At 38.3% G+C, this 18,757-nt stretch overlaps 1 protein-coding gene across 3 annotated transcripts in view; it reads left to right on the top strand.

Moving 5' to 3' along the window:
* ASAP1 (ArfGAP with SH3 domain, ankyrin repeat and PH domain 1) overlaps window positions 1-18,757 on the top strand; it is a 125,328-nt gene that overhangs the window by 23,173 nt on the left and 83,398 nt on the right. The window contains exon 1 of one of the 3 annotated variants that reach the window (XM_026077556.1): window positions 7,179-7,202. The exons of the other annotated variants lie outside the window; for them this stretch is intronic. Within the exon in view, the coding sequence (XP_025933341.1) occupies window positions 7,194-7,202 (9 nt within the window). The 5' untranslated portion in view covers window positions 7,179-7,193. Of the gene's footprint in view, window positions 1-7,178; window positions 7,203-18,757 lie in introns of those variants that run through there. 3 annotated transcript variants of the gene reach the window in all.

Genomic DNA, 18,757 nt, shown 5'->3' on the forward strand with positions numbered 1-18,757 from the left:
TTTAATGCAATTAGTGTGTTGTCTGTTTCAGAATCAACCTCTCCCTCCCAAGTGTACTGGAAGTTACAATTCAGCATACACAGTAAATTTTTTTCCAGTCCTTTGAAAAATATTGTGTGCATTCTTTAAGCTATTCTGTGTTTCTTTAAAAAAAAAAAAAAAAAAAGCAAATAATACATTTTACAACTGGTTTGGACCATAGTCACCACATTCTTCTGGAAGCTTGAAATAGCTGACGAATGTTAGTTTTTATTTTGTTTCTCTTTAGAGTTTTCCTCTAAATCTGCCACATCAAGATACCACGACCTCCTCAACTGTTAGCTGTTGAAATTTCTTATTGTCAATTCACAATATTTATATATTAACTTATATATACACATATATATTAAAGGCAGCTGGGACATTAGGTAGCATAATTGCTACATAGCTGAATAAGAAATTCATTATTATCTATTCACCTTAAAATCACTCTTAACTCAAACCAGGCTAAATTAGAATGCAAATTAAAAACATTCGTGACTTTGGGAATAGACAACACAATTGCAAATATTTCTAAAAGATGTAGGTGGAAAAAAAAAAAAAAAAAGGACACTGAATCAAGGTGCACCAGACTTCATTTAGATCTTTTTCCCTCTCTTGTTGGACAACTGCCTGTCCTGAAGTCTTTCTTTCAGCTTATCTCATTCTGCACCTTTTAAGAAATGCAACGAGTCGTGGTGAAGCATGTTAGTATTTGTGACTAATCTTATTCTTGAAGTCCTGGGTGGAAGGGGGGGAGGGATCTATACCGTTTTAATCTTTCTCCTTCACTTTTTTTCTTGCCTCCTTATCAAGAGATAAGCTGGACATTCTTCTTATTTTAAAATAAACTTTTTTTTGAGATGCAAACACGGGTCCTATGAGACAAGGTATCTTGCAACCTGTTCTGCTGTATTGGACAGGCCAAGTAACGCGTGCTTGCCTGATGGTGGGGTAGAATTTTCTGTCCCTTTCTGTGACTTGATGGGAATGTTACATTTGGAAGTGTCTTTTTCATTGAACTTTTTATTCTCTGTCAGTCTGTGTACCAAGAATCATACTTTATACAAGCAACCAAACGGGATAAATAAATATCATTACTGGCATTAAATTAATTGTAGTCACCATGGGGGCTAACCACCATGTGTGAAAACAATTTTTGGAATAACTGCCCTCCAAATTCCTGTTGCCTAAGCTTACCATAACCATATGCAGTAATCCATACCTGCTTGTCAAGTATGAAGGGGGCTGTGTAATGATCTATGATTTATAAAAACTTTGCTTTTGCCCATAATTGTTTTTTCTTCTCTTAGGAACATGTGTATTCAATTCTTTTTAAGGCAGCTTTTAAGAAAAAGGAGGATCAGCTTAGAAAAGAATAACTCATTGAAGAATTGTCTCCTACAGTCTAATAGTACTTTTACATTCCAGTAAGCTTTACAATTCAGAAAGAATACTTATGTTGTATACTAATGAACATTTTATTCAGAATTCTGATTTGCCACAGCCTTGTCCTATTTGATGTGATTCGTGATGGATAAGCTGTAGTACAGTCTTTTAAGACACTACGCCTTTATAATTGGTTACTGATGATGGTGTTAAATGAAGAATTTTTACTTTTGGTTCAATAGGTCAGTAGCTACACCAGTGATGACTTACCTGAAATAAAGATCACGCAGATGCATTGCTCTTCTTGAGAGAGTTTAAGACATCTCAGATCACAGTGTTTACTGGCAAAGCAAAATGGTGAACGGCTAGTTTTTCATTCCCTTCTGCCAGCAGTTTGGATCGATAATGCTCCAAGCTGACAATTGATGTGTCATTTTYGGAGTGCCTACAAGATACCTTTAAGGTACATACTTTTGAATGTCTCTCTTGGCACTTTTTGAAAGTAAAGCTTTTCCTCACAAGTGAGTTGCTTCAAACTGCTAGGCAATTTTGAAAGCATACTTTTTGGTCATAATACTGTGTAATTAATGATGCAGGTACAGTTAACTTGTGTAAGTTAGGTAGTTGCAACTGTATAGCGCTTTTAATGCAAGGTAACCTGTAAAAATGTGAGTTACAAGCTATTTTGCATTTGCTCCAGGCTAGGAGCATGTGCAGGGATAGTTCTAACAGTTAAAATGCATTTTACTTAATAAGCTGCTGTAAGTTGATCTATGTATAACGTTAAAAAAAAAAAAAAAAGGAAAAAAAAGAAAAAGGCCCACATTGTTAATAATTTTTTGTTTATCAATTGTTTATTCTCTTTTTATTAATTTGGGTAAATTATTTCTACAAGAGTTGTTTTGGCTCTTCCCACTGAGAGAAAGCGTTTTAAAAACTGTTGGTCATGCTGATAAGCAATAAAAAGTTTTAAATTGACTCTTCTTAAGGGAGAAGCAGAATAAAGGTCTGAACTGAGCATGTGACTGTTCAGGCATAACGCAATCAAATAAACTGGTTGAATAGTTTATGCTGTTTGTAGTGACAACCTTGCCAAGACATCTGTGGTCTATAAGAAATTAATGGGAGGAGCTGATTTCAAATAATGTTGTTTCTGTTTGTCAAGTACTTATATGCTTTTGACAGGCTCACGTTTGAATGAGAGGTTTGTACAAGTTTTCACAGTCGAAAAGGCAGGACGACACATGACTGTCGCTTCATCTGAGATCTTCCTAACATGCAGAATGCTGTAATCAAAGTCTGTTTTATTTTGTAATGCCAACTTTGTATCAGCAGTTTGCTTACCAAACAGGAAGGCCCTTTGGAGTCGTTGCATTAACTGAACTAGTGCTGAGTTTTGCCCTGTGGCTTATGAGAAAGTCTTTCTCTTGGTTTTCAGATCAACTGTTCTGCTATTCAGCTGTAAAACTGAGGGGTGTACAGCATGTTTGCTTGTGGCTGCCAGTTTCAGAAATGTAGAGTAGAAGAGCATCCCATGTTCTTTGGTAGTTTCATATGCACATCTTTGGAAAACACTTGTTCCAGTACAAAATTGCATATGGCTAACTATCTTGGTACATGTTTTTCTTCCAGTTTCATAAAGTTTAGAATATAACTTAGATTTTTTTCCCAAGATTCCTACAAAATTCAAGACACCTACAAATTTCTGGAGTTGGGTTAAGTAGGAGACTTTAAATGGCCTTAATTCACTTTAAATGGCAGATGTAGGGATTACAGGATACTTTCCTCTGAGGCAGCAGTACCTCATCATGTTGTACTCTTGAAAAGGTTTTCTTTCTTCTAAGACTTACCATTCTCTGAATTAGAGGCTCAGTTAAGTCTGTGACACTTCATCATAGGAGTAACGCATTATAAATTCAGTATCCTTGCCAACATAAAGTTATATATTGCCACAAATTACCCAGGAACCTTCGGTCCTTAACCTCACACAATGATTGAGAAAAGGAGCAAAGTTGCTGTTAATTGTTGTGAAATAGTGACGTTACAGTGAAGTTCTTCTCGTTTTACATTTCTAGTACGTAAGAGTGTGCAAGCAGTAGTTGCAGCAGGTGAACGTGTGTTGTTAGCTCAGTGACCATGTACTGTTATCCTGTTGTCATGTGTAGATGATTCAAGGTAGATTATTTTAGTAAACTCAAGGTAATTTGGTGTAATTAAATTCCATGGATTATTTCAGATTGTTTAATTTCTAAGGGATTAAAAAGCATTTTACTGTACATATTAGCAATTGGAAGTATGTAAACTTGAACTGATTAATTGTGGAATTCATACTTACACTGTCAGACCAAAAACTAAATMACCGCTTTTCACAATTTCATGGATAAAGTTTATGAAGCATCCGTTCTCAAGGAGGCAGGGCACCATGACCAGTTTAAGCTGATCTTTGTCCATCCTGGTGCTGAAAGTGTCGGCCTCTCATCCCTCCCAACCCCTGGCTGCAGATTTCTTTGTGCTGCATGGAGCCGGGTATGTAGAGTGCAGAACAGCAGGGTGAGTTGGGTTGTCTTCAGCTGGGAAACCATTTTTTTAAATAGAATTTGAAATTTTGAAGAAGCTTAGCATTTTACCTTTTATTTAATTTATAGCCCTTATGACAGCACCTAGGGAACAGCGATTTGTAATTGCAGTCTTATGTACAGCTTTTCTCCATGTATTGTATTGCATTCACTTGTTCTAAATTCATGTTCTCGGTTAATCTATGAACTCGCTGAACTATTTGGTTACCATATGACCATCTGATTTGTGTTCTTGGGCTATTTTGCAGTTCTCTTGGAAGTGTGTAGAGACGTGTTAATTATCTGTTAGCTGTTTGGGGGCATAGTGGAATTAGTGTGTTTTTGGAAGGGTATGAGCTGTTACTGAACTCTTAGCCAGACCTGTTGCAGCTGAATGAGTCATTCTGTTTGTCAGTCCATCCGATAGCTTACAAGAGAGGATGGGGTAATGGAGACCTGAGAAGAAACATGAAATGCTCAAGGTGAAAGTGGGAGGAGGAGGAGACTCTATAGAAGAAAGAATAGACACGCTGGGTTAGGTTAGACAGACAAGCAAGAAATAAGATAGGGATTCGGAAAAGAGAATAGCCCAGAAAACCTCAACAGCAGGCAGAGAAAAAGGGCACAAATTGTTATGCGAGAGAAACCAGGAGATATTTGGACTGTAGATCCCTCAGGTCAGTATGTTAAAACCAGTATTTTGAAATTTTGAATGGCATGCAAGAAGATTGTCATCAGGAAAGCGTGGCACTTTGAGAAGTGCATGAAAGGCAGCATCTTGGAGCCTGTGGATCTTGCAGAGCTCTGGCCTCAGCAAGAGTGAGAATCTCTGATTTTGCAGAGGCTCCCAGGTGCTCTCTGTGAGCTGATAGGCAATGATGCTTCTCTGAGCAGTAGTATCTCTCAGAGCTTTCTACCCTTCTTAACACGAGAAAGAAAAATGCAAAATTGTGTCCAGTCCATGACAAATTTGTTGGTCCCTGGGATACAGGACAAAAGATGATTGTGATGAAGGATGTTTTATTTAGAAGATTGCTCTCTCTTGGAAAATGAGTGCCTTGTGACTCCTGTAATATAGCTGTGTTGGTTTACCTATACTTCTTCAGCTTTTTTTTTTCTTTTTTTTTTGGGGGGGTGGGGAGGGCAGGGAAGTAGTGTTACAGCTTTACATTTTTTAACCTCTTACCTCTTACTTGTCTGTCTTCCACTTATGTTCATCCATGAGTCTAGCCTCCTTTGCTCATTGCTTGCAAATTTAAAAGGAACTTTGACTTCTAAGTTACCTCTTATGCTTGTGAGAAACTCCTTGTAAGCATGCTCAAATACTCTGTTTTTCTCCTTCGTGATGTCAACAGAAACTTGAAGACTGCTGTCTGTCATGCTATCAAGTGCCGTCTTGTCATACTCCTCCTTCATGTAAGAAGATGTATTCATTTTCTTTCATGTGTTGTCTCTGTCTGATCAGAGGCTTTGTTCAGTGCTTGCAGAGCTCTTGCCCCAAAGGAGTTTGGCTTATCCTTGGGCACTTTGGCAATATAAGTAAAAATACTTTAGCATTTGCTGAAGTTGACAATTTGACTTGTGACTTTATTTTTGTATTTGTTGGATTATACCATCTACAGGATATCTGTGATTAATTTAGTTTGCAGTGGGGGTAAGGACTTGCCTTGGTAATTCCCTCTCTTCAGGCATTTTTGTTTGTTTTTAAGGGGATATGGAATGACATGTACATCATAGAAAGTTTCTGATTGATTTTCAGGCTTTAAAATAAAGGTCAATTTTCTTTTAATATCATAGCAACTCCTTAACACCTGAGTATTCGAGGTACAAACAGTACAGTGGTGCAGTCCTCTCTGGTTTTATGTTTAAGTGGGGGAGCGCAAGGTGTGTGATAAAAGGCTCATCTCCACAAGCACAAAGGAGCACGGAGAAACAGCGACGGGGAGGGGACATCCTAATAATCACAGAAAGAGTGTCCTGGCCTAGCTCCTGCCAGGGCTATCACACAAGGGGGATCAGCCCGTGTGTCCAGGTGTGAAACCCCTAAAGACGTAGCAAAGGGAAGGCTCTGTGAATCACCTTCCAGACCAGGGCAAGGGGGGATCCTCCTGCCCAGGTGCCAGCAGCTGGGGAGACCTGGGATCCAGGAGGCAGCTGCTGGGTAGGCAGAGTGTCTAAAGCCAGCTGCTGGAAGGGTCCACGTTGTACATATGCATGTATTTCCCACTAACATACCCTCATCCTGATCAGCCAGGGAGAGCAGGATGAGTCCATTGGTGCTGTTTGCGTGAGCACTGTGTTTCTGTCGCTTGGCCGGCCACGTGCGTAGGTGTGTTTGTGTATGTGTGTGGGTTTGCCTGCCTGCTGGCGATGCGTGCTCAGCCTCGCTGCTGGCTAGACCTCGGATTACGGAGCTGCGGCGGCCTCACCTCTGTTGGGCTGCTGAATTTGGCAACCCCTAACACAAACTTAAATAATCACATCATTTCATGCCATGTACTCAGTTTGACTTCCAAACCCCTTCATAGGGGTGACAACTGAAACCCGTGATCTGGTAGAGAGTAACCACCATTTCCATATCTTCTTAAATGTGAATGGCAAAATGACTAAAAGGAATATGCTGTCAAGGATTTTTTTGGCTTTTTTATGTTTAAAGATACCATCTCAGTATTGGGATAAAACAAGTATCACATTTGGCTTTAGGGTTTGGGTTTTTTGTGTGGGGGGTTTTTTTTGTTTGTTTTTAATCAAGTGGAGCGCTCAAAGAGTGGTATTTAAAAGGAAGAGGCAGAAGCTTTTTTTATAGTTGTCTAGTGACTGCAGCCCTTTCCTGCGCAGCCTGTAACTCCCGGCTTGCACTTTTGGGGAGGGATGGACAGGCATGCTTTGTAGAGCATGTTGTTGGGCTTGGGAGCACCGTATAGAAGTGAACACGGGATTTAAAGGCCTGGAGGGTGAGTAAGTGTATTGTAGCCCAACTCTTTAGCCTTCTGAAGCTCAGACTCATATGTCAATGAGAAGTCCTTGTTAGTGGTCTCCATTTTCAGTGCCGTTTGCTGTGTTCTAGGTTGGAGCGTGAGTGTCCTTATGAAGGAAACTTCCTAATTATCCCCCTCGCTGTGCTATTGCTCATGTCACAGGGTGGTTTTATAGCACACACAACTGGATTACCTTTGGATGAAAATACACTGGAAGATGCATTCCCACTGCTGCAGAATATTCAATCCACAAATGCATCTAGTATGGATATAGTATGTTATGTTTTACAGATCCCATCCTAATGCTGTGCTCCACTTGTAGATGTCGATACAGCCTTTGCTTTTTTTATGTAGTGGTTTATTAATATATGTGYGGTGTGATTTCCTCCCTGCCCCAACAACAGCAAAGCTTCACCTAGGAGGAGTTCACTGCCACACTCTCTAAAATAGCTTTGTGCTTGGTGCCCTCTCCTGAAAAGGGAGCTGCGAGTGGTAAGTTCCCCCGGAGAAGGTGCTGGAGTGCAAATCTTCTGCTTCCACTTTTTCTTATTATGGCATATGTTTACATCTCTTGTGCACTATGTTGGTTATTTTGCTTCACTGTTTATGTTGTTTTCCTGGTAAGTTTTTTCCTCAGGGCCTAAGACTGTCAGTTTAACATCTCCTGTAAAGTATTCCCTTGTTTATGGTCCTCAAGCTCTGCCTCTCCTCTTTTATAACTACTGTCAAATGTACCATACATTGCATTCACAATGGGAAATAGTTATCTGCAGTTGCCATCACCTGCTATATTATGTCTCTGACTATAATTTCTATTTGTGTACACTACACACAACTTGTGTGTCATATTGGTATTAAATCAGTCTATATCCAAATTTTGTGCAACTCTCCGATTTTGCGATTAACAAGTCTGCCTTTTATAATTATTTGGTATATAACTAGAATTTAAATGTGTGCCAAATGCCAATGCTTAGAAAAGTAGTTCTTTACTGAATCTTCTATTTATACTCCTCATGTGAATGAGCTGATGGTTTTCTTACTTTCTTCTTATTATTCAGGCAGAATACAAATCAGCAATAGGATTTTTTTGCGTCATTGCACACAGCTTCCTTTTCTACTGCTGTCCTCTGTTTGCGTCCTGCCTTCAGCCTTGCTCACATACAGCCCGTAGCGTTCTGTGCAGTACGAGCTTAGAGAGAGCCAAACAACACGACATTCACGAAAAGCTTTGAAAGGCTGGAGTTGCCAGGTATAGGATTTACTCTGTTCAAGCTAACTACTGGTAACTTGTAATAAGTTAAGGCAAAAATAGAATCCTACAATATTCTCTTGTGGACTCACGAGATTTATGGTTATGTGAATTTAAGTACCTTTGCTTGTTAGGCTTTCAGCTGTAGTTTCTCCGCCCAAGGTGAGAAATGGGTGCTTATAGAAAGAGTACAGGAACATCCAGGGATACTTGTATTGGTATACTGCTGCGTCAGCTTATGAATAAGGACGTTTTCAGCTGAAATTTCATAAAAGTCCTCATGGTTTGAACCAAGACTTTTCTGATTTACAGGCAGCACTATTGCTGTTTCTTGTTACCATTTCAGTTTTCCCTACCCTCAGTTCAATCCGAACCGGTGGTGATGTAAACTGGAATACTGTTGTGGTTTGCTTGRTAGAGAGAGATTCTTAGTCAGCACTGAATTTCAATTTTTGTGAAAATATTCCTTATCGACATAGATTTTGATCAAATGCAGCATGCCTTATTCTCCTTGTTAGAGATGGATAAAGGGTTGACTTCAGCATGGGGGCTTTTTTGGAGGGAGTTTGCACTAAGGTTCTTTTCAAGATAACACGCGTATAGAGAAGTCTGTGTTATAGGAATGGTACTTCTAAAAGGCTTTATCATTTTTAGTTCATTTTTATGTGAAGGATTATGGATTTATCAAAACAAAATGGCCTTCTGAAATGATTTTCTATGCTCTTAATGTTTCAGCTAGATATATTAGGTAATAAGTTTTCATTTATTTCATAAAGACTGGATGGTCTGGAATAATATTAAAAAGTGAATTGACTTTCACTGTTGGTGATTGTAGTGCAAAATATGACATATCAGATGGCTGTCCGTGTTAAGACTGGAGATAAATCACAATTGTGCTTTTTGTATGACTGTAAAAAGGAGGGGGGAAAAAAAAGAAAGAAACCCATTCCCCAGTGTATACTCAAAATAAAATAGGTTTTCTTTCAGTTTTGGGTTTAAGACATACTGTAAAATATACAAGAGAAATTTAAGATCTGTTTTTTGTGTGTGAACAGATAATTTATTTTGTTAAAACTTTAATCATTTGATTTTGCTAGAGCACATCAATATAACTTGTGGAATAATGTGTAAGGGCTATATATATATTTTCAAACAAATAAAAATATATGAAGTGTTTCACTGGTCCAGTAACGGAGAATCATTCAGTTAATACCTTGCTACCTAATTATTGCTCAACCTTTCAGGAAAGCTTCCCCCTTCCATATCGAGACAGCTTTTTGAGTAGTGCAGCGATAGCTAGTATTCAGGAAACAAAAGCCGTATGAAGAAAACGAATCCTCTTAGTTTGTTACACAGCTAAAAGAAATGTAGTGCAAAGCACTGTGTGTGTCTGCTTTTAGGTTTTGGGTTTGAATCTTTGGTCTGCTGGTCTCGGCGGTCGGCCCCAGCCAGCCTGCAGAGCCAGGGCTGTGCCGAAAGCAAAGGTGGCAAGCGGGACTCTTGAAGGGGCTGCTCTATGGGAGGAWAGTCAGGGTAAAGTATTTCTGGAAAAGCTGCTGTAAATTCCCTACGTCTGTTGCGCTGCTTAATTTTTTTTCCTTCCTTTTTAGCTCTTTATCGAGGCCAGCTTCTGGCCTCTCGGACTAAATTCCCCTTTCCTGACCGATGCCTTCCCTCTGTCAGCGAGCAGCGTGCTGAGCGGAGGTGCAGTTGCTGGAGCGATAGCGTGGTGGTGCAGGGGATAAAGGGCCTKATAAAGAGCAGGGGGGATTTAAACTAGCTTACTAGAGAGTGGATGATAGAGCGCACTGAAAGTTGCATAGGGCGCTTTTCAGGTTTTATTTGACCAGTGTTGCCAAATGTAGTAATTCTCTAGCTTTGTATTTAACCGTGAGTATAAAACTTCAGTTCATACTTTGGCAATGGTTTACACAGTTAGGATCATGACAAAAGGCATACAAAACTCCAGGAAGTAGTTATTCTAGTTTAAATAGTTGACTGAGTTTCTGAAGGATATAAACTTTTTAAAATTAAGAGAAAGAATGTGCGATTAGAAAAGGAAATCTGTAGCCTGAGTTACCCCTGCTGGCAAAGGGGAAAATTGAATTTAACTCCTTATATGTGTATGGAAACTGCTGCTTTTTCACAGCATTGATTTCTAAAGGTCAGAGTTTTATAATCGGCGCAGCTCAAGTGTAGGTGGATTGCAAGGAATGCAGCTGCAGCAGAATGGATCTCGATGCAGATGAAATGTTTAATATTATCTAATTTCTCAGGCCATGGTCTTGTGGCATTTTTATTTTGGTATAACTTTATGCATCCTTTGAATGGGGTGAACCCATCATGCCTCTAGATGTTCTCCTCCGTGCTGGCAGTATCACAGCAAAAAGGGAAATTTTTCATCTGATTTGGTTTCCATCTCTTCTAGAATTCATTGGGGCATCTGACCATGCTTGCGTTTTACAGTGATTTGCAGGGTGTATGTGTTGAACTGCTGCTTCTCTCGTAATATACCTGCTAGAGCATGGCAAGTAATTGATGTAATGCTATTGACTGTAATCTTCATTTGTTTAATAACTTAAACTTCTATGCCAAAGTTTTCATAGTATTACTCAAGTCATCATTTTTTTTCTGCATTCCAAAGAGAATTTTTTAACCATAATCAACATATATGATGAAATTTGTTTTGTATTTTTTAAATTTAACAATGAAACAGTTATTTCCTAAAGAAAAGGACAAAAACCAGTCTTTGTTCATCTGTCTCTGCTGAATTCAATAAAGTGTTTGTCAGTTTAAATTTTTATTAAAAAAATAAAGCAAAAAAGCTGCAGAAATTGAACATTTCAAGGAAGTATCATCTTGCTGTCAAAGTAAAAGTGTTCTTAGAAAGATACTGCATTTATGGGTGGTATCATTGGATCATGTCCCATATCATCTAAGTCTGCTAAGGGTGTTTGTCAAGAGAGTAGGCCTGAATAAATCTGGAAATTCAGTTCACAGCTGCTGCTTTGCAGTTTTGTGAGAGCTACTGTGAAGTTACTGAATTTTAAAATGCTGCAGCCTATTAGTCTATTATTGTTTTAGTACTTGAGTCTATACAATTTTTATGTGAAATCATTCATTGATGGATCATCATTCATACTCTTTTTGAGTAATTTTAAGACTGATGTTGATCTGCTAATTTTATTTAAGCACTAACTACTTCCATTAGAATTAACTAATATATTTAAGTGAACTAAAATGAATAAATAGTGTTTGGAAACCAAGGCAACTTCACGATACATGCCATAAGACTACTATCAAAAACATTAGTTTAATTTTGTGCTTCAGAAAGGAAAAAAATTGGGTAAATGTATTTTCTACCAGTGTATTTTTGATATATGTTGCTGGTAAACTGGAGTAATAATATTTGAATACAAATACCGAAGTACATTAAGGAGGTGGGAGAGAAATGCAAACCTGGTCACTTGGGGAAGTAACTGATTTGTGAAGGAGCATTCAAATCATCCAACTTCTAATATGCATTTATTCTTCATTAAATATACTAATTAAATAATATTTTAAAAGACAGAAACTAAGCTACAAATAACAAGGTAATATTTCAGGACTATGACAAAAAAAAGGGGGGGGGGCAATAGTTCAGTTTGGCATTCCAAGTGTCGGGCCTGAATTCTAAAGGTACACGAGCACCTCCCTGGCTTTTGAAAAGAGTCTTGTAATAACAAAATGCTGCTTAACAGCCTAAACCTACAGGGGTGTGTGTATGTCCATGCGCACGCGCTCACACGCACGTATGAAGTGTGTTTAGGTATGTGTGTATACACACGCACATATATATATATATTCTGATGTTGGTAATTGAGTTAGGTGTTAAGCACCACAGTCTGGAGTCTAGATACTTAGTGATCAAATTTCCCTAGATGGGGTTTGACAAAATTGCTTAGAAGATCAGTGATGCAGATTATGAAGTTTAAAGATCTCACAGATGATATGTTTGCTGGGAAACTGTATGAGGAGTAGTGATTTGATCACATGAAAAATACCTCACTGTCCATAACACCACATTTTTTTTCCAAATAATACTAAGAAACCCTACTCCATGTATTTAAAAATATCTTTGAGGAGGCTTTTAGGAGGCTAAATTTTGCTGAGTGCATTATATTCAGTACTATTGCAACTAAAGAAACTAGATGAAATAGTGATTCTTTTCTGTGAGGCTGCCCTTATAAAATACAGACAGTGTACAGCAGATAATAATAATAGAAAAATCCCATTTTAAGTCAATATTAGCATTTCCATTTGCTTGATGGAGGACACGATCTCATCCAATAAGATGAGGAACTCGCATTGCTGATTTCTTCACATAAGATCACAAAGAGAATACTTTGAACGTTTTCACTGACTTGTAGCTTGCCTTTCCTCTGCATACCCAAGTCATTATACAGGGTACTTTTTCTATCACTTCCACACCGAATGATTTTATGATTCTTATTTTGTACAATGTCCAGTTCACAGAGAAGTGCAGTCATGACCTCGATTCTTCCTGAAATCTCTAAACATGCACCTAGTCATGGGAGAGAAGATTACTTCAGTATTATATTCCAAAGGTCGCAAACTGAATTATGAAAATCAAAATCTGGGCTGAGCTTGCTTAGCCCGTTCAGGAGGCCAGCAACAGTGTTCCTGACTGTCACGTACTGAGAGCTAATGCCACGCTCGCCTCTGCTCTGTTTTCAGCAGAAGCTGGGTTCAGCCCCTTTCCTACCACGCTGCTCCATCTTCCCGCAGCAGGACTTCAGCTCTGCGTGCACAACCCCTACAGCTGCGACGTTTAAAACTGTTTAGTAATTGTACAGTTCCAACTGCTTCTTTTGGCTTGTTCTGCAACAAAATGCTTGCTGGTTGCTTACCTTCTGCTCTGACTTGAATAACCCAGCTAAAAGGGGTGGGGGGAACCATTTGACCAAAATGTGAAAAACTGGGTTTCAGGTTAAATGTACTTTATTACTAGTTACTGCTATTTTGGGTGGTTTTTAAGCTATGCCTTTGCTTTGTCATATGCTTAAGTATAACCTATATTTTTCAGATTTATATAGCAAAGGAAGGAAGAGCTATGTAACAGTGATCAGCTTTGTGCATGCACTCTTGTTACCTTGCATTAGTCTTTGTTTTCAGTAGCTTTCCCAGATTCTTTTCTCAATCCTGAGTCATAAATTACATTCTTTATTTTAGGGAACATGACAGTAATGCCAGCGTGTACTCTTTTGAAATGATGCATGTCGCCTTCAGCTATAAAACTGCTGTGTTAAAGCACCGTTCCCACAATACTTTCCTTTTCGCTTCTGTCTTCTCTGAGTCTTCCTGTACCCCAAAATGTTATTTGCAAACTTTGCTTTGCCACAAGTGCTCTAATTTATGCTCTGGCAGATGCAGTGGGAAATGCTGTTTGGTGGTTTACTGAAACTGATTCTACTTTCACTTTAATTGCTTCTTGCTGCAGAAAAGGAGGTCCAGGGACCATGTGTTTTAACTCCCCTTAAACAAGAAGTAATTATCTGAAGAACGGATGTATGAATGCCCCTTCCAAAAGGGGAAAAGGAGAATGAACAGAACAAACATCTCCTTTTCATACAATATCTAGAATCACAAGGAAATGATAAAATATGAGCATTGAGAAGGATTTATTTGACTACAAGCAAAAATAAAGTAAAAATCAATAGCTGCTGCTAGACTCTGTTACTGAATTAAACTCTTACCATTAGTAAAGCAAGAATATTCATCTCCAGAAAGCTAATGCTTACTGCTGAGTTCAAGACCTTATGTATATGACTTTATATGACTTACTGTATGTAAATTATGTAGAAAGCCCATGTTTTGTCTGACAAAAGTGCACCAAATTAGTATACGATAGGGCAGAATTTGTTGCATAATTATTTGATATTTGGTGTGGATACTTGCCTGGGAGCCTGGTACAAGCATTAGCAAAAATGTTTTGGGCGATATTTTGAGGAGAATACTGTGTGCGATGTGATCTTCTCCACCGCCACTGAGATGAAACTCGAACCTTTGGAGTGTGGTGCTGTTGATGTGGGGAAGCGGTTTTCTTTGCAAAGCTTTAATTTTGAATTGGTAGCATTTGAATGCTTTAGGAGACTTGGATCCTAAAACGGCTTCCCATCTCCCAACTTATCCCAAAGACTTTTCCCTTAAGAAAGTCTTTTCTGGTTTTTGCTAACTTATACCAGCCGCTTCACACTCCCTTCTGCAGTGGCAGTAAACAGGGCAGTTGAAAAGCAGCATAAAATTGGAATTTTTTGGAAGTACCATCTAACAAAATGGCTATTTGTTCAGCTAGTGGCGCAAGAGCTCACTCGTGTTAGAAACAGAGCATTAGTTATGTTAACAGCAGTCAGTTAAATTTGTGATCAGACAAATATTAGTTCCCTTTTCTAAAATAAAGCACAGCTGTTAAATGGCAGTGTATATTTAGAAGAAAGCTGTTGCTGGTGCAATTTAGTCAGGTTTAGTCTGTAATAATGTCTGATGTTTAGTATTGTTATGGAAATACGTAGAATATTTTCTAAGGGCATTTGTTGTCTAATGCATTCTTTAAGGAGATGTAGGATGGGACTATTTTTACTGAAACACAATGCTGCATTAAAAACTGCTATAAAATAAGTAGCAGTTTGCTCATAGACCGCTTTCGCATACTGGAAATGTTATTCCTAATTTCATTTTAAGTTTCGCTGTTGATTTAAAACAGTACCTTTAAAACGAGGGCTGTGTTTAACGTGCCCTTCCTGTGGAAGTCGGAGGGAGCTTCCATGTTGCCTGCTCTGTTCCCAGGGACTTTGTCACGTCGTATGTACAGTTCGGGCAAGTTAAGGCAGCCTTTATACCGCAGGATTTCAGTGTCGTTAGTATATCCTGTTCTCTGACCCTTCATTGCTTGCAGTAGCTTATGCATTTGTACAGACATAAGAAATTTTTCTAGGCTTACCAGTTTCCCAGTGATCATAATGTTTGCCAGGATCTTCAAAATAAACTCTAGAGAATCTAATTAATTATAGTTCTTTTGGCTGGAGATCTCTTCTTATTTCACTATATTCTACTTGATATCAGGAAGGCAGATCTCATTGTGATCTTAAGGTGTATATATAGAATTATATCGTATCTATGTATTTTAATTAACAGCATAATTAAAGGAAAAAAATATTTGTTCCCTTTATATTTGTTAGATCCTTACAAGCTAGTGTTTTTAGGATGCCTTATTGAATGGCTTATGCAGCTTAGGTGTTCAGACAGTAGAGAAGAAACACACTTAAGGGATTTCTTTCTTTCTTCTAGTGAAATCTTAGTATAAAAGTTACAGCTAAAGAATTGTTTGTCCTTATATCACATTAAAATTCAGTATTTATGTTGTTCCACTAGCATCATCTTTCCCTCTTTTTTTTCCTTTTTATATTTATTTGGTATTTAACACCTGATTAAACTTCACATCTGCAATGGTTTCAAGTTCCTGTTATTGCGTTGTAGTTTTTTAGCCCTTGCTACTTGCTTCTATATGTGAAACATGGAGGACAGCTGAAATTGTAAGGCAATTAAAAGCACTTAAAATATGGTTATTTCTTGCTGCTTAACCTTTCCTGAAGGCTTTAAACGTCCTAAATTGAGAGAAATTTTACTCTGTTATACGAGCAGCTAGTAGCTGATGCAATGCCATGGTCTTCTCCATAGACAATATCCTAAAAGAGAAAATTTGAAGATAATGATAAACATAAGGTTTTGTTATTTCACATTTTTATTATGGACTTTAAATTTTAATTGTTTTGTGTGTTAAGACATAAAAAAACTAACTGGGGAAACCCAAATACTTCTGCTTTCTTTGCTATGTTCAGACTTTAGTCTTATCATAATTTTAATGTGGAATGTTAGATTTCAGAATGAGATGCATCAGAATAATTGAAAAATACAAATTGGGGCAATATCAGACACCTGGCTTTACATGAAAGACCATGCTTGGTCTTAAAATAAAAACATTACAAAAGTGTAATTTCATTTAAAGCATAACTTGGCCCATTTCCAGTGACGTGAGAGAGTTTTTCAGTAACAGCAGAAGATACCAGATCAGCCCCAAAAAGCCTTGAGAAAATTTTGATGCCAAGTTGGTTTCCTATTTGTTTTCCATGGCTAAAACAAAACCCAGAACTGTAATGAATAACATAGGTTTTGTTTTTTTCCTGCAGATGGAGTTCATAACCTGTTGGTGGCAGCCTGTTTATGTTTTCTTCTTTCCTAATAGTGTAGCATACAGCAGTGCTGTTGATAGTATTTTAGATGTTCCCTCAGCCGCAGAGACCTCTCACGCGGGCAGTGCTGATGAGCCAAGTTAGCAGTCCGGGCAGCGCAGCGTTCGCTGAGGAGAGAAACAACTCAAGGTGTGCCGGTTTCTCGGTTTCACTTGCAACATACAGGCCGTAAGCCAGATTTGCGTTTTCTCCAGCTCTTTCATTGCGGCAGGAAGATTGTGGTATTATCTTTGAAGCCAGATGACTTTATCATTTCCAAAATCTCACCTTTCCATCTAGTAGCGTGTTGGAAATACTCCAGCCTCTAGGCTTGTTTGTGCAGTTTTGAAACTGTACGGGTATGCGCTGCCCTTTTTTTTCTTTCTTTCTTTTTTTTAGCAATTGGATAACAAATAATTACTGGATGATACAGTTCAAACCACAGCTGTAATCTGAGCATTTGTATAGATAGGCTTGATAGTATCATGGTAGTTATGGGTTGTCTGCCTCAAAAATGAGGTTTAATGTCAAGTCTGGTATAAAAACTTTGAAAGGATTCTCACCTTTATGAAACCCATTATTTTCTGAACCTACGTTTCAGTAAGGTGTCTGAAGCTAGGTATGAAAAAAATAAAAGCAGTTCAGATCAGACTTGTTTTGGAAATCTAGCAATTAGTTTTCTGCCTGTACAGCCAATATGACTATATTGGCAGTTGCTATTCTATGAATTTAAGCTAAGTCTCGATAGATTTTTAGTCTTGATCTTGCTGACTGGCCCTCCATAAAAGGAGGGACTTCCAAGAGTACAAGTGCAGAATACGGTTCTGTTTCTTTGAGTGCTTAGCTCATTCCCTTTGCCTTTTGAAAGCATTACCACATGTAGTGCTGATGTATTTTCTTAATCTGGGTAGGAAGGATCAACTCATGGAATGTCATGAATCGCATTTTTCCTGATTTGCTTAAAAGTTGAGTACAACAACACTGCTTAGTTATAAATACAGAATTATTTGAAATGCAAGAAGACTTTTCTGTTTGTGTTCTGTACAATAATTTCCATAGGATTTTCTCCTCACTTTCACTTTTTGCTGTGGCTGTGATAACACTAGCTTTATTTTGCAGCCATGACACTAGCAAAAGTTTTGTGTGTTACTCAGGAGTATTATATAATAATACGTTCAGGGCCTGTGGGTCTGAAATAGGTGTTTGTTAGTACCTGAGGTTTAACCATACTTTACACCATTAATAGCGTTAGTGTGTTTTTGTTGTTGCTGGCATGAGAAACTGGTAAGATTGTAGCAGTGATGTGAAAAGTGGTAAATTTTCTTCACTGCTTTTGCTGCCTTAGGTTTCTGATTGGTAATAGTAGCTCTAGCTTGTGTAGTCAATTAAATCTGCATTTGCTGAACACAAGACTGGTGTAACACCTTGACTAAGTTCCTATTCGAACGTGCATTGCTGCCAGCGTAAGGGTGAGAACAGGTAACACGCGGATTAGTTTTTATCGAACTTGAACTGTTTTAGATCCTGCGCCGTGCGGGGGCAATTTTGCATCTCTCGCTGGATATTTTCAAGTGTTGTCACTGTCAGTGGGCTATTCGGCATCGCATACATAATAGAAGTTAAAAAATGAGTCTGATCTGGGTCATCATATCTGGAAACAAACCTCAGATTTATTTTTCAATTACCTCTAAATGTACCTTGTGTACAAAGTTAGGTGAGCTCACAAATACTAACGCAACTCAGCTTAAAACTTAAAGGGAGAAACTTCCCAAGATATTGTTAAATATTTCCAGAAATATTTCCACACCAAAAGCTAAACACTGGCTCTATGCTCATTAGGAAAAACTTGACATTAATTTCATTTTATCTAGGAGTTATCTTAGATAGAAATCAGTATCTGCATTTATCCTGCTGCAGCAAAGGCTTCTGGGTAGAGCATTACGGCCTGGGCTACAACTTAGCTACACCGGACTTCCTGGGTATTTTATAAGTGATCTCTGGTATCCTGCCCCTTGAGTAACAGCTGAAGAATAATCTGGTGACTGTTTTTTGGGGGTTTTTTTTTGGTAACTCTTTTCTAAGAATTTCTACCTACTGGGAGTCGAATAAATGACTTGTTGCCATCAGTCTTCATCATATGAAATGTATGTTTTGGTAAATTCCTTATAGTGTTCAAACTAAACCTTTCTTTTTAAAGAGGCTATGCAAATGAGATTGCCTTGAAAACCCTTATTGCATGTTTAAACTGAAGATCACCTCTACTGCCCTCTCCACAGCACT

Source organism: Apteryx rowi, unplaced genomic scaffold (genome assembly GCF_003343035.1).
Source record: "Apteryx rowi isolate R43461 unplaced genomic scaffold, aptRow1 scaffold_112, whole genome shotgun sequence".
Lineage (NCBI taxonomy): Eukaryota > Metazoa > Chordata > Aves > Apterygiformes > Apterygidae > Apteryx > Apteryx rowi.